The sequence below is a fragment of the Solanum stenotomum genome, chromosome 7 (assembly GCF_019186545.1).
Source record: "Solanum stenotomum isolate F172 chromosome 7, ASM1918654v1, whole genome shotgun sequence".
In the NCBI taxonomy this organism is placed as follows: Eukaryota; Viridiplantae; Streptophyta; class Magnoliopsida; order Solanales; family Solanaceae; genus Solanum; species Solanum stenotomum.
Window position 1 is genome coordinate 60,679,419 of NC_064288.1, and position 21,406 is coordinate 60,700,824.

At 32.3% G+C, this 21,406-nt stretch overlaps 3 protein-coding genes across 3 annotated transcripts; 1 reads left to right on the forward strand and 2 right to left on the reverse strand.

Annotated features, from left to right (window-relative positions):
* Window positions 1-852: 852 nt before the first annotated feature.
* On the reverse strand, window positions 853-6,347 carry LOC125870410 (ER lumen protein-retaining receptor). The gene is made up of 6 exons (XM_049550841.1): window positions 6,074-6,347; window positions 3,718-3,983; window positions 3,464-3,579; window positions 1,461-1,534; window positions 1,251-1,314; window positions 853-1,162 (listed from the first exon to the last, which is right to left on the reverse strand). The coding sequence occupies exons 1-6, from the start codon at window positions 6,162-6,164 to the stop codon at window positions 1,126-1,128; spliced, it is 648 nt and encodes a 215-aa protein (XP_049406798.1). The 5' UTR covers window positions 6,165-6,347; the 3' UTR covers window positions 853-1,125.
* A 4,082-nt stretch (window positions 6,348-10,429) lies between these two features.
* Window positions 10,430-14,959, forward strand: LOC125870385 (purple acid phosphatase 15). Its single transcript, XM_049550808.1, has 7 exons — window positions 10,430-10,876; window positions 11,968-12,159; window positions 12,624-12,957; window positions 13,210-13,427; window positions 13,608-13,798; window positions 13,913-14,197; window positions 14,767-14,959. The coding sequence occupies exons 1-7, from the start codon at window positions 10,606-10,608 to the stop codon at window positions 14,941-14,943; spliced, it is 1,668 nt and encodes a 555-aa protein (XP_049406765.1). The 5' UTR covers window positions 10,430-10,605; the 3' UTR covers window positions 14,944-14,959.
* A 1,260-nt stretch (window positions 14,960-16,219) lies between these two features.
* On the reverse strand, window positions 16,220-19,794 carry LOC125870415 (PLASMODESMATA CALLOSE-BINDING PROTEIN 3). The gene is made up of 3 exons (XM_049550850.1): window positions 19,382-19,794; window positions 18,612-18,645; window positions 16,220-16,569 (listed from the first exon to the last, which is right to left on the reverse strand). The coding sequence occupies exons 1-3, from the start codon at window positions 19,695-19,697 to the stop codon at window positions 16,308-16,310; spliced, it is 612 nt and encodes a 203-aa protein (XP_049406807.1). The 5' UTR covers window positions 19,698-19,794; the 3' UTR covers window positions 16,220-16,307.
* Window positions 19,795-21,406: the final 1,612 nt, after the last annotated feature.

Genomic DNA, 21,406 nt, shown 5'->3' on the forward strand with positions numbered 1-21,406 from the left:
AATGATTTAACACGTAGCATTATAAGGATGCTATATATGATATCATCTGCAATAAAGAATATGCTATGTTCCATGGCTGACTTCGTTGAGCTTAAGAAAAAGAAATATGCATTTAGATCTATGTTTTAAGTTATTATAAATCATAATTATCATTATAAAAAAGGTAAAGTATTTTAGTTAATGTGAAGAAGGAAACAAAAAAATCGTGATAGTTTAGAACTTAAATAGGGGATTCAAGAGCCATAATTCAGAGTTTTTTTTAATTTATTTATTTCCTACTACCAAAAATATTATATCTTACTAAAATTTATTTGCAGTTTGCACCATATTATATTTTCTTTATTTAGCTTTAGAGGGGTATAAAAGTCGTGGCTAACCTTTTCTTTTTAATCCGTCCCAAAAATAAATATCACCTTACTATAGTTAAAAACAAATTAACTTTAAAATTCCTTTGTTACCCTTAATGAAATAATTTATAACTCCAGAACGTGTATTTTTTGCTGCTTGTTATTTTCATCCTAGTGTCCATCCATTAAGCACTTCCTACATATATTTTTTCCGAAGACCTCTAATTAAAGATGGACAGATTCATATATAGATAAAGAGAACATGTATAGCCTTCTTGCAAGACAAAACAAAAAACATACGCATACCTTACCACTACCTTATCAAGGTAGAGAAGCTATTTCCGAAAGACACTCAGCTTAAGAGCATCAAATCAAAAAAGCATAGTTTTTAAAAAGAAAAACAGTGTAAAGTCTACTAGAAAGAAACCGTAATAACCGCGGATTAAAAAGAGAAGTTGTGATACTTTTCTCTTTTTTCTTGAACTAATAATAAAGTTCAAGAAACAAAATCTCTAGTACAACAAAAATGAAGTCACAAAGTTTTCTTGTTACATAAAGAATATGCTTTTTAACAATCTACTTTAGCAGCAAAGACATGATTCTTGATGCAAAACAAGACTCTAAATATGATCTGTATCATGTTTTTCTTACTCTTGACCTAGTTATAGCCAACGAAAGAAGGAAAACCCAGACGGGGGACGGGGCAGAGAATAACCATAGCCTATAAACGTTCATCGGGATCATTCTTCAGCCAGCTCTTGTTTACTTCTATATGAGCTCAGGCAGGAAGTTCGAGTTTGGTGTTATTTTTCCAGCTGCAAATGAGGAACGATGGCTTATTATAACGTTAAAAGAATGTAGGTCGTGTATGGTTGGTTTTATACGGAAATGGTAAAAAATTACCTTTGGAAGTAATAATAGAAGAAATCAGCATAAAGCAACGTCTGCACGAGGCCTGCAATCCAGGCTGCCATAACACAAAAGAGCAATGAAACATAGAAAGTTGTCATTTTCATAACGAAATACATGAAACAGAAACCTTAAAAAGATGACCGTCTGCAAGGAATAAACGAACAGCAAAAGAAATGAGGAGAGGTGGGTGGCGATTCATACTTATCCAATGTACAAAGTGTGGTTCTGTGAAGTAGCGGTATACCCAGTTCAAGATGTAAAGTGACCGATATGCGCTGCAACACAAGAATCAATAAAACATGTTAGGTAAATTTGTCATCATTTCCATGGTCACGTATGAACAATGTGAAGAGCGAGATCAAAGAATGGTTGCTAATCCCATATCTCCAAAATTTTCCAGAACGCTCATAATCCAAGAGCCCGCATTGGTTTGTAATAGCACAAAGGATTGTTACATATCCTGTTGGCTGACAAGCAATATGTTCATCGTAGCCAAAGGTGGTGGTTGTCGAACGACGTCTCAGTAAGAAAGGGATGTGAGGCGGAGACTCGAATGAGGCAAATCTGTCAATCTAATACCTGATGAATTATGTGACCAGCTTATCTAATAGCTTAATTACGTATTTATACCTTAACGGGACGTTCAACAAGAAGAATTGTTTCAATGATACGCCCTAAAACGACCTTAAGCAAATGAAAACAGAGCAAATTTCACAACCCACTACAAAGGAATACATACAACAAGAGGAGGTACAAGGACAGTATCAGACCATCAGGCTTCACCATTCTGAACATTTTTACAATTTTAAAAAGAGGATCCATTCCCCCTCCTTACTTTTCGTCATCTCGACCTTCCAGACAGAACTTTTAAACCCCAATTGTCTTACCAATAGAACATGCATTGGAAATTCTCACATACTGAAGAAGAAATAAAAGACAACTACACTTTGGGGTGTTAAGTTGACTGCACGACACCCTTGTAACCTGCCAATGATTTGATGTTGTTAATTTCCTGGTTGTGCGAAGCAAATTTTTAGGCATAAGTAGCATTACCTATCCGGTCATGTATCAGGATATACGACATTTTAAACTCTGGATCTATATACGCACCCATAAAATCAGATCATACAGAATTAATAATAATAATAATAATAACATCAATACATTATCTTGTAAGATTGCATGACCTTGTCAGCCAATCGAAACTAGTTCAGACTTCTCAACCTCTAGAGAATCTATGGCACTATAGGGTATAAACTTGGTGACACACTCAGCAAGCTTATAGTGAACTCTGTAAAGAAAAATTACACCATCTGCCCAGCAACTGAAATCAGTTCCTCAGACAGTGTGTAGCTGTTTTTGGGCTCAGAAGTTTATTTTTCAGACAAGGACTAAGAACTGAACTCCGAGAATCAATCAATCAATCAATTTACTACTCCTCATTCCTAAATTAGTTAGGATTGGCTATTATGAATCCTTTTTTTTTTTTGAGAATGATTGGCTATTATGAATCCTTGCTATCCATTTCCCTCTATCCAGGTCCACATGGTCAACAAAAGATTACCTGGGGAAGTTACTCTAGCCCAGGCTATTGTATCTGTCGGTTACTGGTTCACTTCTCTCATGACAATTTGTCAATGCACCATTAGTTATATGTTCTTCCTATTCCTTCATTCCTATATTAAGACATACTCTAAACTTTTTTACTATTTATCATAATTTCTTCTATAAAATAATAAATAGAAAAACAAGCACCGAGAACCTGTTATTTGAAGTTCATTTAACTTTCTAACTAATCAGCAGAGAGAGAGAGAGATGTGACTCTCCATGAATAAAGAAGCTATTTAAAACAAATCTCAAGGAAAAGACGACAACAATTATGGATCCAACAATAGCTTATCAAGCTTGTTCACATAAATATCCGATAACCTTAATGAGACGTAGTTGCTACAAGCGGATACCCATCCCCCACCGGCCCACCTCACCCAAAAAAACAAAACAGCATGACAGATAGAGACAGATCTTCATGAAAACAAAATAAAAGAGACTGAGAAAGAAACCCTTAGTAAACAAAATAAGAAGAAAAAAAGGAAAGATATTGAGACATGAGCATAATCAAATCTTGCAAAAGGAAAAAAAGGAAAGATACTGAGACATGAGCATAATCAACTCTTGCAAAAGGAAAGAAAGGAAAGATGTATCACCCCAAGAGTAAAATGTATTGTCCAGTCAAGTTGTCTATATTTCTTGTTCTCTGCAACAAGACAAGCTGAGGAAGGATGGCGACAGCTTCCAAGAATATGGAAAAGGTCCACATTATCTGTTCAAAAATGCAACCAAATGTCCTTGATAATGAATATACCAATCAACGAGAAAGTGGAAGCACATCCAAGTGACATAATAATATGAAATGCAACAAAAAATTAATTTCAATGAGCTATAGAGAGTGCATTACTACCTCCTTGAAGGTAAACTTCTCATGTATAACAAGAGCCAATACAAGGCAAGGAACCACAAGGAGAACATGACGGAAAGTATCTTGGTCTTTGTCATAAGATCTGCGAACAATTTTGTGATGCCTCATGTACCACACAATTGACAAAGAGCTTCCCAAGAAAACCAACTTCATTGTAGTATTGTATAGTGAAATAAAGTCTGTAAATATGTCCAAGTAGCGAGTAACAAAGACAAGAGCATATAGCTCTTGCGTCTTCAGAGAAACACCTGTGAATAAATAACTCAACCATTAATAAACATAGTCTAGAAACTGGATATTTCCCTAATGTACCATTCCAATGTTAATGATGTCGCATGAAGAGAGATTTTTCCCCTTAGAGATAAGAAAACTAAAATGTAAAAGGAGCACAATCCCTTAACATGACGGCTTTCAGCTCACCACCTTCTTTTTCTTACATATCTCATGTCCATGTTTGACATTTACACCTTGCAAAAGCACCTTCAGATCCAGAGTTACTTGAACCTTTCGAGGATAATATTTCTCCATTAGAAAAGTTAACCAAAAAAGGAGTTAAAGATTATGTCTCTCTTAAAAAAAATTCTCCCCAGTTTCTCATGATGTTTATTCTTTTCCTAAAAGAATACTAGTGATTTCCACTTACTAACAACTATTCTCTAGTTATTTGCTCTCGAACAATCTAAAGGAAAAGGACCTCTCCGGCATTATAATTTCGTTTCTGTTTGACGCTTCTCATTTAGTTTCTAAAGAATAACACTCCATTAGCCAATGAAGTGTTAGATTCTGCTTTCTGCAATAGTGCAATATACAGGGTAACAGGAGTTTATAACCCAAATAACAGCTACTTAATGCAGCAGAAAGCAACATTTCTGTTCATTGAACAAGCTATTCACAAATAATTCGCTTTCTTCATTATTAGCAGTACACTATATCTTCAATATTTTTCTCCCATTTCTGGACCATAGTTGCGAACAATGTGAAAAGCTCACACAAATTTATCATAAAAAGTCAAGATTTTCAGAATAACACAATTATGAAACCAGCTGGCACAAACAGATTGCCTCAAATAAAGTCTGCCCAGATTTAAGCTCAGTAACATCCCTTAACCAACAAATCCAAGAGCAACCTCAATCTTAATGCAGTGTTATCAAAAGCGAAAAGCGCAAAAAAGCTCTAAGGTCTGTTGGGACTTTAAGGCAAATAAAGATGGGTGTTAATGAGAAAAGGTGCAAATGGAGAAAACGTACAAATATATATAGGTTTAGTCCAAGATTAATAATTATAAGCATGGATAACAAATATATAGACAAAATCTTTTTACAATAAAGTTGTCTCTTCAGGAAATCGTCATTCACAAGGAAAAGTTTATCTTAGAGATTTGATGATGACATTAAAGCACAAATTAAGTGAGGCGAAGTGCTCAACGTGAATTGAGGCTCGCTTCAGGGCTTAAGTGCGCTTTAAACGCAAAAAAGCCCTAAGGTCAGTTGGAACTTTAAGCAGAAATAAAATGTGGGCTGTAATAAGAAAAGGCGCAAATGGAGAAAACAGACAAATATATTTAGGTTTAGTCCAAGACTAATAATTATAAGCATGGGTAACAAATGTATGGACAAAGTAATTGAATCGTCTTACAATAAAGTCGTCTCTTCACGAAATCTTCATTCACAAGTAAAAGCTTATCTTAGAGCTTTAATGAAAACACTAAAACGCGCGAATGAAGCGAGGCGAAACGCTCAACGTGTTTTGAGTCTCGCTTCAAGGCTTAAGTGCGCTTTAAGCGCACCTTTGACAACAGTATCTAAATGTACAACATTCCTGTGCAAAACTTAATACATTTTAATCCAAAATTCAACCTATCAAGACAGTTTTTCTATAAGAACTAAAAATGACAGCAAACAACACTTCTTTCTTATATATGACAATGGTGTCCAGGCCAGCTTTCGCACACCTCAACTAATTCCACGGATACTTTCCACCTCCCACCAGTAACAACAAACATCAAACAACAATTCAAAACTCAAAACTCAGCAGGAAAGAACAAATTGCCTCAACACCTATCCAAATCAACATTACAACAAAACAAACAAACCTTAAAAACACAAAAATTCATCACAATTCCCATAAAACCCAAATTCAACAACATGAAATCCAATCCATTCAGCTCAACAAAAAAAACTACATTCCAATAAAATCTCAAAAACTACAAACAACACCTTCCAAGACAACACATTTACAAATCCCAATTCAAAAAAAAACCCAGCAAAACACTAAATTTCAACATTTATAATTAAAACAGATAAAAGGGGTATCATAATTTGAGATAAAAAAAACATACCAGCACAAGATTTAATAGTATGGATCTTGAGAAGCAAAACAAGAACACTAGCCAAATGGGTCATATCCCCAGCAAGCCTGAATATATTCATCTTTTCTCTAAACAAGATCAAAATTGAATCTTTATCAACAAACCCAACCAACAGATCTACCCAAAAAATTCACAGATCTTGGCTAATTCTCTCACACACACACACTGCCACCAGTTATTTTGTTCTTGAAAAAATTGTACACAAATATTTCGGGCCAAAAAAGGGATTCATTTAGGTAACGGCAAAAGAAAACGGGTTTAACGCCGTTAATGTGAATGAATGAATATACGTGGCTCGTCCAATCAAAATGTAGCTTCATGCGTGTAAGATTTTAGCAATATGTCATAATACATCGTGTTTCGTTTTAATTTGTTTGTCTGAACATCTTTTGATAACTTTTTAATTCCACGTAATTATGTATCAAATTAAAATAGAACAAATAAATTGAAATAGAAGAAGTAATAACTAAATGTAATTGTTTTTCATAATAAAACATTTTTATATTTAGAAAATAGCAGCTAATTTTTACTCTTTTACTCTTGTAATAATTGTTATTATAATTTTATAATGGGAAAGAAGAAAAATATATCCCGAACTATCATAAATGGTATGCAGACACCTTCTGTCATATTTTTGAGACATTGATGCCCCTGTCGTCCAAAAATTAGAGTATATATACTCTTTATACTAACGGATATACATGTGTCATAATCTTATCTACTAAGCCGACATTTATTAAATATTGGATCGACGGATAACATTGTGTCATGTGTCCCTATTTAGTCTCCTGTTAGAGTGAAGGGCATATATACTCTACTTTTTGGACATCAGTGGCACCAATGTCCCAAAAGTATAATAAATGATATATGCATACCATTGACGATAGATCGGGGTATATAATTTCAATTAAAAACCAAATAGTTTAGTAATTTATCCATATTATCTATTACAAGTTTGTTATTATATAATGTTGTTTCAACTAAGCTAATAAAATCTTTACTGTTTTATTATAAAAACACTTTTCATCGGTAAATATCGAGTGATTTTATTCATTAATTAAAATTAAGACAAAGTGAAAAAATCACCAATTTGACAAAAGCTATAGAAAGTATTAAAATATTGTGGTTTGTATATAGATGACGTTGAGACATATTAGAATTTGTATGAAACGCTTAAAATTTTTAAGGTCAACTTTGGAATTTTTGATGTTGATTTCTTAAAGTATTAGAGTATATTATATAGTTTAATAAAATAATAATTAATTCTTTATTTTTTTAATTATTATTTTGGATATTAATAATTCTTAACACATCGTATGGACTTTCGTGCTGCATGGGCCGGAAAAAGAGAGTCGGAGATTATATGGGCCTAGACAAATTGACAATTCATAGGCCCAACTCGATGAATAAGTACATCACTTCATCGATAATAATGATATATTCAGTATAATTCTGTAAATGAAGTTTGAGAAGGATACATAATTTATATATTAATCACTTCATCGATAATAATGATATATTCAGTATAATTCCGTAAATGGAGTTTAAGAAGGGTGGTGTATATGCAACGTTACCTTTACATTCATAAGTAGAGAGGTTGTTTCGAATTGACTCGTAGCTAGCTCAAGCAAAATATATTAAAATAAAGGATGGAAAGAAAATAAGTAGTGAAAAAACATGCTAAAATATTGGAAAGGAAAACAATAGCAATAACAAATAATCAAGTAATCGAAACAAAAGAAACGATAGGTAACAGTCATTTGAACAACAAAATAGTAGAAAAGTAATAATAATAATGCTCTTGAGGAAAATTAAACAACACTCGACTACTTACTAATTTTCTACTCTAATCATTGAGCTTCATAACTTTCTTTCAGTATCATGTTCTCCATAAGCTACGAATGTGTCATGTAATGACTAAGCACCTCTCCCTTGTATATTTTGTGTGTATATACCACTCCTCATACCCACCATATTATCAACCTCACACATCTCCTTAATGGGGCATCTGTGTATCTACTCTTCACATATGTCTGAACCACTTAAGTCTTGCATGTCTCATCTCGTCCATCACTAGAGTCGCTCCCACCTTAATTTTCTTGAATATCTTCATCTGTAATCTTATCTCTCCTAATATGCTAACACATCCATTTCATTCATTATGATTTCTACTACTTTAATATTTTAGACATGCAAGCAGGAACAGACCCACTTAGAGTCCTCTAGGTGTTCGAGATGCACCAATTAACCTTGTATCGAACTATACATATTTATGTAGAAATTAAGAAGCATTAAAAATTAACATAAAGCACCTAGTGAACAAATAGTTTGATTGATCCTATGGCTCATGGTGGGTGCTTAAGGTTGTTTTAGCGTTGCTAAGTCTGGGCACACACAAGTAATCTAACTCTAACAATCATTTTATAAAGCTTACATTTAAGTCTTACTAGCACAGTCTTATCACACAATACATCAAATGTGAACCTTCATTTCATCCACCTCGCTTTAATACAATGTATAATATCATCGTCAATCTCTTTATTTTCTTAGATTATTAACCCTAACTACTTAAAAACTTTTATCATGAAAATAACTTGTACATCAATATTCACTTCCACATTTATCACGTAAATTACATCTCTCACTAACTATTTTCCAATCAGAAAAATGTACTTATAGTGAGAAAGCAAATCATATAGTATCAATGGTCATTAATTAAATCCTTCAAGCTTAATCTAGAGTCCACTAAGCAAAGTGAATGCATTGATTAGTTTGACTAACTAATTTTTGCTTCAATTTTTTTTCAATGAAATATGACATTTCCCATTTAGAGACTAGGAATATACCTTATGGTATTTTGATTATTCCACGAGAAAAGGAAAAAAAATGTCAACTCAATAATGTAATAACAACGAGAAAAGTCAATTTTATCGACTTACCAATTCATATCCACATATTAGAGTTCGACTAGATTTGAATTTATGTTGAAAAATCTCACAATAAAACGCTTCAAATCCAGGCCACAATCCTTATTAGTTACTTAGCATGTTTCTTATCTCCATATAACTAAACATTAACAAGTTGATTTGAGCTTACTTCAATCTCGATTATATTTTAATAAATGTCATTTAAACTCGCTCAATAATATTAAAGCTTGATAAATCTCGATCGACTCAAAATTGTAGTAAGCTCCATTGGACTCAACTTGCTCTTTTTAATCTTTACTCAACTCCATACTCACTAAGATACAAAAAGAATTAAGAAATTCTAAAGGAGACAAAACTTTTTTTTTTTTAATTTTATTTTTTGGTAACAACAAAGCTCATATTTTTAGGAGGAAAAATATGATATCTTGAAATATTTTATTTTGATTTTTCCTCACTATACATTAAAGAATAATTTATACCATCATGCACTATCCTTCTCCAAATATAAATTATATAATAATAGAAAATAACTGAATTTTTACTTTATTTTTGTGTGTTTGATATAGTGGTAGAAAATATCATTGTAAATGTATTTGTATTTAATATAAACAAATTAACTTATAAAAACAAAGATGAGTCGTGTTGGAGGATGGAAAAGACTCCATATAAAATATCACTCATGAAACTTTTTATTAGTATTATTTTCAATAAGAAAGAAACTTATATTTATGAAAATATTTTTTCAATTTTTTTGACCAAACGAATATGAAAAAAATCAATAACATTTCTCAATATCAAACACTACGAAAAGGGAAAATGGTCATAATTGCACTTTTACTATGTAAAAAGATTTATTTTACCTTTTATTATACTATTAATACATAACTTACCCTATATAATTACTTATATAGTTCAAATACATCCCACATAATATTGACATTTTAAATAAAATAAAATCACGTGACATGTCATCAAAACAAATAATTGCAGGCCCTTTGGCGTGAGAAACTCTGCAAGTTTATAATATAACAAAAGTTGGCGTTAGAAACTAAAAAAAAACCCATGATTTATAGCCACCTTTTTTCCCCATTGTTTTCTTTTTCAGTATAACTATCATCACTGTGTCTCATCCGGTACTTTTTGGCGCTATTTAAATTTAGTCGAATTTTAATGAGGATATCAAATACTGAGTAGGAAAATTTAAAAAAAAAAAAAACTGTGATTGAGGAATACCTCTACCCTTCTCTTTTTTTTTTTTCCAATTCAAAAATACAAAAAATAATCAAGAATTTTCATTTTCCCACCTTTTCTAGCAAATTCCATTTTTCTCCCCATGATTTTTTATTATATATATGTCTCAAAACTTCAAAAAAATAAATAAAATTGGAGCATATTAAGAGCATATTCTATAGTTTCATCATTTTTTAGCTATTAGTTATATAACCCCTTTTGATTTTATTGGTGTTATAGTGATAAAGTTTGAATCTTTTTCTATATTTCTGTGAACCCTTTTGGTTTCTTGAAGTTTTAAACCTGGTGTTTGGTTATTTGGGGCATGCAAATTCTTGATTGATTATGAAGTATTTTGGGGTTGTGGGGTCAATCTTGATTTGGTTTTTGGTTTTTGTTAGCTTTGTTGAGGTTAATAAGGGTCAAATTCTAACTACACTTGATGGACCTTTTAAGCCAGTGACTGTTCCCTTGGACCAAAGTTTTAGGGGACATGCTGTAGATTTGCCAGACACTGATTCTAGAGTTCAAAGGACTGTTGAAGGATTTGAACCTGAGCAGATATCTGTTTCCCTTTCTGCTAGTTATGACTCTGTTTGGATTTCTTGGATTACTGGTAAAAATTTACGTTTTTTTATGTTTTTAGTTTGAATTTTGAATTTTGAATCTTGTTGTAGGTCCATAGTAGTTTTTGTTGTAGTTTCTTGTCTTTCATTTGTGTTATTATATGTTGTTTGTTGTATTTCGACTATCGTATTACTTTGTTATAGTATTGTTATGTAATTATGTTGCTATTGGTTGGCTCTTGTACTTCCATTGCTATTAGGAGTATGTTTTCTTTTCTTTTACAACTTTATGGAGATGACCCTCTCTCCCGAGCGGATTTTAACTTTATGTGTTCTGGATTTTAGAATGATGATTTCAAGTGTTAATAACTGGTTTTTAAAACTTAATAGCTGTATATGTTTTATAGATTTCTTTACACAAATACACTGTTTGAGCAAAAGCTACTGGGTTCTATTGACCCTGTATGGGGTTCTAGCTTCGTTCGTGCTCCCGAGAATCCAGTGGGACTTAGGAGNTATGTTGTTGTTGTTAGTTTGAGTATAAATTCTAGCTTGAAATATTAGTGCTGGTATCAATTCTGTATGGTGTTTTGTTGGCACAAGAGTTCTTAAGAAATGAATATTTTTGAGTCTTTTGTGGTAATGTCTCAATGCTTATCTATAAAATGTATGTTAAATTCAGTTATTATTCACAAATCTGAGTTGATAAATATGGAAGTTACAAGACACTGTTTGCTTTTAACTCATGTCCAACTTTTAATTGACAGTGATATGAGCACAGTACTGGGTATAAAAGATCTTCTTTGTTGGACAATTTAAGCTTAAACTTTTAAGTTTAAATTGTTTGTAATGACGTATATTTGCCTTAACATCTTCCATCTCAGATATGTTGAATTCAATTATCTGTCATCAAATTTGAGTTGATAAAATGGAAACAAGATTCAACATTTTATTCCTTTTTTAGTCATGGCAACTTTGAGCTCCTGTTTGGCCATAAATATAATACAGAAAAATATTCGATACTGGTTTGTACAATTTTAATTTGTGTGAGATGAGATATGCTTTGGCTAACTGGTTAGAGAACCTTAACGTCCTTGATCAGAGATGGAGTTTAAGAATGTGTGTTTTACTGTATTTGCAGGGGAATATCAAATTGGCGACAATATTAAACCATTGGATCCAAGTAAAGTTGGTAGTGTTGTTCAATATGGGAAAGATAAATCCTCCTTAAGACGCAAAGCAATCGGCCAGTCTGTTATTTATAATCAACTTTATCCATTTGAAGGACTTCAGAACTACACTTCTGGTATTATACACCATGTCCAACTTACAGGTATGCTAGCTGAAACTTAATATCTGTTTCTCTGTTCTAGTTGAATTTCCATGGCGCGATATGTTCGGTATTCAGCAGAAAGTTTCTGAGATTGTCAACTGGAGTTTACCAATTTGCTACTTATGAAGGAGTGTAAAGAGACCATTCGTTAGTCTTACTCAAATTTCAGATCGTGTTAGCACTTCCTCTCTGCCTTGTCCTATGTTTTTCTAGGAGTTGTTTTAACCTTTGAGAGGATTTATACATCAGTAGAAATTATAAAGAATTCGTACTTTTAATTATTGTTTTTATGTTTTACATGGCCTGAGATGAGTTTAAATGAAGTAATATTGTCACCGAGAATTCATAGAGCTGGTACTAACTAGGCTTGGACCATTGTAATAATTTCTGAAAGCAAGTCTCCCATGTAATGATTGGTTTCTCATGTTTGATTTAGTCATTTGGTGCAATTTTTCCTGCTGCAGGATTGAAACCGGACACATTATACTATTATCTATGTGGAGATCCTTCTATACCAGCTATGAGTACTATCTATCATTTCAAGACCATGCCTATTTCGTCTCCAAAGAGTTATCCGAAGAGAATAGCAATTGTAGGGGACCTTGGTCTTACATACAATACAACTTCTACGATTAGCCATTTGACAGGAAACAATCCAGATCTTGTTCTATTAGTGGGAGATGTTACTTATGCTAACTTGTATCTCACTAATGGAACTGGTTCAGATTGCTATTCATGCTCATTTCCCGACACTCCAATACATGAGACATATCAACCTCGGTGGGACTATTGGGGAAGGTGAGAACTTGAAATCGTTTTTGCCCATTCAAAATTTTTCTTTATGCATCTCGAGTAAAATAATAAATACGGGATTCATTACCATAGAACAAAATGGATAGTTCAACTTTTGTACTGAGAATTTAGTATTTAACAGAGATAATCCCTAACTATTCTTCATAAACGACCAGTTTTTGATTTCCATCAGAGCATAAAAACATGTATACTTCACTAGTTTAATTGGTGCTTCTGTTTCTGACATTGTCACGATAGATATATGCAGCCATTGGTGTCCAAAATTCCCATCATGGTGTTGGAGGGGAACCATGAGATAGAAGAACAAGCTGAAAATCAGACATTTGCAGCATATCGTTCTCGCTTTGCTTTCCCATCAAAAGAAAGTGGATCATCATCCCCGTTATACTATTCTTTTAATGCGGGAGGCATACACTTCATCATGCTTGGGGGATATGTCGCCTATAATAAATCAGGTAAACTACAAACTCAACCTTTTCTTCAATTCTGTTACTATTTCCCCTTTGTTATGCTTGTAGTCAACTTCGACAAATTATCTTGAATCATCGACCAGCTGGAATCTATCGTGTTTTCACTTCTTTGCCATTCTGCTAAATTTCGTGAAGTGTCATGATTCTCTAAGCTTATGATTACAGATGATCAATACAAGTGGTTGGAGAAGGACCTGGCTAACGTTGATAGGACAATTACTCCATGGCTAGTTGCCACTTGGCATCCACCTTGGTACTCTACTTACACAGCACACTATCGAGAAGCTGAATGTATGAAGGTAGCGATGGAGGAGTTGTTGTACGAGTATGGTGTCGATTTAGTCTTCAACGGACATGTAAGTACAACACTAATATACCGATATCAAAGAGCACATAAACTACTTTGTACCCTTCTAGGTGCAGCACAATAACATAGATCTCGGATACTGATGAAGTGAAGAAATCTACAGGTTCATGCCTATGAAAGGTCCAACAGAGTCTATAACTACACACTGGATCCTTGCGGTCCAGTCCATATAACTGTCGGTGATGGTGGAAACCGCGAGAAGATGGCGATAGAACATGCTGATGAGCCAGGAAAATGTCCTGATCCAGCTAGCACACCGGACAAATTTATGGGTGGATTCTGTGCCTATAATTTTACATCAGGTCCAGCAGCCGGCAACTTCTGCTGGGATCAACAACCTGAATATAGTGCATATAGAGAAAGTAGCTTCGGCCATGGAATACTCGAGGTAAATATACATCTCTTTCACCATAAAATTTCTAGTTAATGGTCAAAACCTAAACTATCACTTTTTAACAAGTTTCATACCTCAACTATCACTCCGTTTGTATTAAAACACACCTCGATACTGAGTTTGACTATGTTTTGTAGCACAAGATCATTTGGAGAACTCATTTATAGACCGTTTGACAATTGTCAAATGCCTATAAACCAAAATAATGTGCTCACACGACTTTGGTCTAGTGGTTAGGAATATGTCACGAGTTTGAATCCTATCTAGGTGATCAAAAAGCTTGGTATTTGAGTAAAGAAGGGTACAGGGGCGTACCACCTTACCCTTGGGGATTTCTGGTTACAAAAAAAAGGAGTTTTGAAGACTCATTTTCTAGATTGTTCAAGTTATTCGTCCTGGTATGCATAGGTTCGACTTTCAAGATAGAGAGATAGAGCCCTTCCATTTCTTTGATACACACGACTTTTTCACTGAGTCTACTTCCACAATTGCTTGAGCAACAACCACCTCGCGTCCCGTTCTAGTTCTTGCATTTTATAATTTTTTGGTTAATATTTTTGCAGGTGAAAAATGAGACACATGCTCTATGGACATGGCATAGGAACCAAGATATGTACAATAAAGCTGGAGATATAATTTACATAGTCAGACAACCAGAGAAATGTCCTATTAAACCAAAGGTAATTAAGCCCTGGTTAGTACAAAATTACAAATTTGATTGGATAAAAAAATTAATCTAACCCCAATTAGCTGGGGAAAAAGGAATAGGTAGAGAAAAAAAATTCCACTTTTTGGAAATTTTGATTCACAATCATAGTATTTGATAACACTAATATTTTTTAGTACATAAAAAAATGTTGATTCAATTAAGAAACTCCACATTTGTTGTATATTTGAATTTTATACGTAATTTTTATATAATTTGTTATGAAGGTAATGGAAACTCATTCCCTCTTCATTTTATTAATTAGTTAGGTGTTGTTTAGTTGTTGGTTAGAGTTATGCAGGTATTATGCAGGATTTAGTTATTTCATTTTTTATTTTGGATAAAATAATAGGTAAATTGATTTAAAACTAATTTTTTTTATGTGGGGTTGTAAAATGATAACAAACATCGTATTTGGTGTGCTGAATTTTATACGAAACAACTAAAATGCTCCAAACATGATATTAGCTATGCTATACATTTTAATACATGAAAAGTTCTCTTCCTAATTAGCAACTAAATGACTCCATACATTCTTTAAAAAGATTTTTTTTTAATTTCATATCCAACATAAAGTTTTTGTGCAATTCATATGCATCAATTTGGTTGAATTTCATATTTTCTGAAATTTATTTATTATTTAACTCATTTTTTTATTTTTAATTATTTTTTAAAAAAATCTTAACAGAAGCAGATGATGGGAGACAAAGGCAAACATGATTAGAGACAATGTATCAATTTGCAGTTTATGAGTCATAAGCAATAAAACAAATAAAAATTATGGGTACATTTGTTGGGATCGAAATAATTAGGTGTTATGCAAAAGCTAACAAAATAAATCTCGAAAGGCCATGAGTAAAAAAACAAATAAGTTAGATCAAAAGAGACAACCATTTAACATGGGACGAGCAATCAACTTACGTCTATAAAAGCATATGAGAAATTCACTATATAAAAGATAGTATAAAATAACCTCACACAATTTACTCGGAATTAAAAGATGTGCACACAAATTCTCTATATTTAGCGATTTAGCACTTTTGAAACGTTACCTTATATTATGTTGATAGGAGTAACATCAAGGTACATGCAAATTAATCCAACATAACCAAAAAATCCCTGAGTGTAAGTGGCGTACGACCAATATATAATGGGCCCACCATTTTGTCATTTTCAGTCAAATACCAACATTTTTATCTATAACAAAAGGTTAAACTCGTGATGTGCATCTAACTGACCCATCACGTGTTGCGCTCTTGCCATTAAAAAAACCAGAATGTTACTCCCAAAGGGTTAAAGTTTTCATAATAGCTTTCATTTTCTAACCAAAATTGTAATGTCCTAGCCTTAAACTACTAGCAAAAGTATGGCTATATTTCTAAACATGAATGGCTATAACTACAATAGTTGAAAAACATGAAGTAATAGAAGCATAAAAAATGCAACATGAACCAAATTTGAATACTTGTTAGAAGCATTAGATGTCTCTGAGTCTGGAATCCCCGGTCCACCGCGCGGTGTCGTTCCTCCGTTACTATTCAAAGGAAGTGCAGTCTCCGGTGGTGGTGGTGGATATCGAATTGGTGTCGTGGTGGTTGTCCCTCCAGTACCACCACCGGGGGTGCTCGGAGTAGTAGTAATAGTAGAGCCACCAGCAGTGCTGAAAATAAATTAAGTTCAATACAATATATTTTGTGTATCACAAGCCACTAACAAGTGAATTTCATTAAAGTCGTTTAATTGATCAATAATTTCTGGTTGATTGACTACTTGAATTCTCACCTTATAATGTTCTGTTGGTCGTGAATCGTGATGCATTGGTATGCAACACAAATCTATGTGGCAATATCCAACGTAACTAATGTGATTCATAGTTACTCAGACTTTTCAAAAATATTGTCGGACCCTCAGGAAACATTTGAAGTATCCGACATGAATACAAATATACAACAACACTTTTGAAGAGTCCAAACAGGACTGGGAACCTAAATAAGCCACAAAAACATAAAAGTGACCAAAATAAGTCACTACTTTAGGAAGTAATTAAAATAGGCTTAGTGGAAAAAAAAATTCCACTTTATCTAATATTCTAAACGTTTTTTGTTAGTCTCATAACATGTATATTTTAATATATAACGAAATTATTTTCTACACTTTATAAAATGGAACTATTTCTTACACTTTATAAAGTGGAACTTTTTCTTACACTTTATAAAGTGGAAGAAAATCTTACACTTTACAAAGTGGAAGAGAAAATTCCACTTTACAAAGAGGAATATTTTCACGTTTTATCTCTTTTGCAATGTTTGTCATACAATTATATTGATTTGACATATCATAAAAACGAAAAAAATTATTACACTATGTATTTTTATTTTGAAAAATCTTCCAATCTCTATTTAAGGAGGACGTTCAAACATTAACTGGTAGCACCTACAACATACTTTCTATATTTGTTCATTTCAATCTCAAAAAAAAAAAATGTCTTCTAAACCAAAAGTTAGAGTTTTGATTTATTGGGATGGCGAAATTATACATGATGGAAATACCGTTTATTATAATTGTCCTCCCAAACACAATGCTAAATATTCAATTAATGTCCGATATCATAAATTTCTTTCATCAATTTATAAAAGAAAGGGTATAAACAGTACTGTTTATAATTTGATTATAGTCGTAAAATATCCTACTTCATTTTTATCACAAGGACAAGTAAATTTTGGAGAGTGGATTATTTATAATGACGAATCGTTGACCGACTTTTTGAGGGTTCCAGATGACTACATAGATCAAATCAAGTTAACAATAGTTGAAATCTATGATAGGAAGGAGTCTAAGACTAGTCAACAACGTTCTCCTTTATCGGTCAATGTCCATCCACTTTATAAAAAGTGTAATAAAAAGTTTCACTTTATAAAGTGTAAGAAAAAGTTCCACTTTATAAAGTTTAAGAAAAAGTTTCACTTTATAAAGTGTAAGAAATAGTTCAATTTTATAAAGTGTAGAAAATAATTCCGTTATATATTAAAATATACACATTATGAAACTAACGAAAAACGTTTAGAATATTAGATAAAATGAAATTTTTTCTTTCACTAAGCCTATTTTAGTTACTTCCTAAATTAATGACTTATTTTAGTCACTTTTATATTTTTGTGGCTTATTTAGGTTCCCAGTTCGTCCAAACATTGTATTGTCAAAATTAAAACTGTTCGAGATGACTATTTCCTATAGCTGACTTTTGCAGCCTTTCTCAGACTCTATGACATTACACATTACTTTTAACGTACACAATAATAATTTCAAAACACCATTAAAAAGAAAATGTATTTCGATATTTACATCAAATTAATATTTTAAGCTCCTAACTATTATTTAACTATACTAAACTTTAATTTTGTTTAAAGAATATATCCAACATTCTTTTGGTAGCCAAAGTTAAAAGAACAAACACAATCTGCAAACAAATATAATAACCTAACAAATGTTTTTTGACATCTTTATTGTCTACAAAATTCTCTCAACACTTTTTTGTTTAACTATTATTAAAACAACTTTCAAAAATTATTATTATTTTGAAAAAAAAAATAATGGACAACCGACAACCAAGAAAGAACTAGAAAAATATCAAGAATTATCATACATCAAAAGAAAAAAAAGGAAAAGTAATGTGAGAAATTAAAGTTAAAAAAAAGCTCATACCTTGAAGATGCTGGATAAACACAAGATCCATAACCTACATTATACACACAAAAATTAATAAATAAATAAAAAAAACTTAATCAATACTCAACAAATAAACTTTTATGTATAATCGTAGTTCAGAGTAAAAAAAATAAAATTTACATATTCAATAAACTACATAAAAAAAACACTTTATTATTTCTAAAATAATCAACTAGCATTCAAAATCCACTAATCCAAATTTACACCAATTTTTTTTTTTAACTATAACTCAATACTATCATAATAATAGTAAATAATTCAAAAAAATTCATAATAAAAAAAAAACTTTTTTTTTTTACACTCAAAAACAATAATAAAGGACGAGAGGGATTTGCTCAGATGGTAAGCATCCCTCGCTTTCAATCTGAATGTTGCGAGTTCGAATTACCAAGAGAACAAAAAGGGTGGGAGTTCCTACGGAGGGCAAAAGAAATAAAATAATAAGGTTGGAATATCAATCAATGCATTCATAACCAGAAGTCTCGAGTTCAAATTCTAAATATAAAAAAGAATCTTATTGGACCCTATAATCAAGACTCCAATACGAATATAAAACATCGAGTAGTAGTGTGTAAAACTAATGTAGTGATGGTATGTCATTCACCTCCACCTTAACCAGAAGTCTCGAATTCAAACTATGACTATCTCTAGGCATTGCGCCCACAGTCAGACTCCAATACAGATACAAAACACCGAGTAAGGAAAAAGTAACATAACAAAGAAAGTTAATGAAAAAAATGATTTACTTGGATCAGTTTTAGCAATGGTAGCAGTGCCAGCAAAATCACAAGAACCAGGTGCTCTATTCATTCTTTGATAAAATCCATTAAATGCATAAGAAGCATGAGCTTGAATAGTATTAGGAAGATAACAAAGTCCATTTTCTAAAATTGGTGCACAATCAGCACCAGAAAAACAAGCATAATCTAAAGCATTTTGTAAAGATTGTTCACTTGCATCACTTCTTGCTACACACCATGTTGCTTTAACATGGTTTAAAATTGAAAAATGTAATAATATTATTACAAGAAATAAAAAGTGAAATGTTGGTGGTTTTGCCATGGATTTTGAAGGGGGGAAAAAGATCAAGAAATTATATGGGGTTTTGTTCCTTTTTCTTTTTTGGTTTGTGGGGTTTGAGAGTTGGAAATTTGAGAGTGACAAGTTGGGTTTTTTTTTTTGTTTTGGTTAAAGGGAAAAAGAGAGGAGTGTTATGGTATAGTGTAGACAAAAGGACCACAAGTGGAGTATGGAGATGGGGTTGGGGTTGGGGGAGGGGGGTTAAGTCGAGATGATATCAGTATTTAAAGTTTACGAGTTTTTTATAGTGTAAGATGTAGTAATAATAATTGAATTTGTTGTGGTATAGTGTAGACAAAAGGACAACAAGTGGAGTATGAGGGAATTACGTGGAGACGGATTCAGTATTTAAAGTTTATCAATTTTTAAAATATGTTTACATTAAAACTAATAATGATTGAGTTCACGATTAGTATAGATACTTCATTTGTTTCATATTAGTTGATAAAGGGAAGGGGGGGGGGGTGTAAGTGGAGGTGATTTCAGTATTTAAAATTTACGCCCCTCACGTGCGGTTATTAGTTGATAAAGGGGAGTGGAGGCTATAAGTGGAGGTGATTTCAATATTTAAAATTTACGCCCCTCACGTGCAGATATTAGTTGATAAAGGGGAGTGGGGCTGTAAGTGAAGGTGATTTCAGTATTTAAAATTTACGCCCCTCACGTGCGGACCTGATTGACCTGATTTATTTTTTCACATGGAATGGGTGGCCTTGAGATTCGATTCAGAACCTCTGTCTGCTCTGATACTATGTTGAAGTGTATCTCATCTAAAAACTTAAGCTGTTAGAGAGAACACACTTTTATTGATTAATTATATTCTCAACAACCTTCAGTTCAATAAGAAACAGAAAAAAAACAAATGGATTTTTTTCTTTTATTAATTAAAAGTTTGAAGTTTGAGGAAGTTTTACGCGATATAAATTTAAATTAATCAAATCATTAAATTTTAACTAAAAAATATACATAAAGCAAGAAAGGAATTAGTTACAAGAAGATGGTTGGTTACTCTTTTTATTTTTTTATGTGTTCTTTTAGTTTGTTTCCTTTTTCTTTTGTTTTGTTCTTTTTGTGGGTTTGCTTTTTCTTTGTTCTTGTGTATATTTTAACCTTGATGGATGTCTTTGTTATGGGTTTAAACATTCTTTAATTTTCCTTAATTTCAGTTTGGCTGTCTTGGAACTTACCAAAGTAACCACAAAGTACAATAAATAAATATTTATTTGTATTCGATGTTTATGTCAAATTAATAAATATATAAAGTTAACTATCCATGTTTAACGTGTAAAACGGAATGGAATAGACAAAGATATCTCATGAGATCAACTCACTTTTTGTATGGGATAGTTAATCCCATCATTTTAATATAAATTCCGAGACTACTTAATACCCATAGTCAAAACAAAATAGTTTTACATTTTATCTCGAGCATATCATTTTTATCCCACATACCGAACGACCCTTAAAAGTATCAAAACAGTAAAATTAGAATCTTGAAAAGATTCTGTACTTGAAAGTTTATATACATCATATGTATATCAAACTTTAAGTTTATTACATCATCTATATATCAAACTTTGAACGGATGGTCAGTTAAACACATTTCATATACAGAAGAAAATTTCTAGATTCGCCATTGATCAAACGTTGAGATTTATTTTGGCCATTTAGAATAACTATCTTACATTACT

Excerpts from the sequence above, each read along its gene's own strand:
- LOC125870410 (XM_049550841.1), bottom strand. The coding sequence starts at position 6,164 with ATGAATATATTCAGGCTTGCTGGGGATATGACCCATTTGGCTAGTGTT. Across the intron at positions 3,984-6,073 it reads TACTATTAAATCTTGTGCTG|GTGTTTCTCTGAAGACGCAA; the intron begins GTATGTTTTTTT and ends ATTTATTCACAG. Across the intron at positions 3,580-3,717 it reads AGAAGTTTACCTTCAAGGAG|ATAATGTGGACCTTTTCCAT; the intron begins GTAGTAATGCAC and ends ATTTTTGAACAG.
- LOC125870385 (XM_049550808.1), top strand. The coding sequence starts at position 10,606 with ATGAAGTATTTTGGGGTTGTGGGGTCAATCTTGATTTGGTTTTTGGTT. Across the intron at positions 10,877-11,967 it reads TTGGATTTCTTGGATTACTG|GGGAATATCAAATTGGCGAC; the intron begins GTAAAAATTTAC and ends CTGTATTTGCAG. Across the intron at positions 12,160-12,623 it reads ACACCATGTCCAACTTACAG|GATTGAAACCGGACACATTA; the intron begins GTATGCTAGCTG and ends TTCCTGCTGCAG.
- LOC125870415 (XM_049550850.1), bottom strand. The coding sequence starts at position 19,697 with ATGGCAAAACCACCAACATTTCACTTTTTATTTCTTGTAATAATATTA. Across the intron at positions 18,646-19,381 it reads CATTGCTAAAACTGATCCAA|GTTATGGATCTTGTGTTTAT; the intron begins GTAAATCATTTT and ends TGTATAATGTAG. Across the intron at positions 16,570-18,611 it reads GTTTATCCAGCATCTTCAAG|CACTGCTGGTGGCTCTACTA; the intron begins GTATGAGCTTTT and ends ATTTATTTTCAG.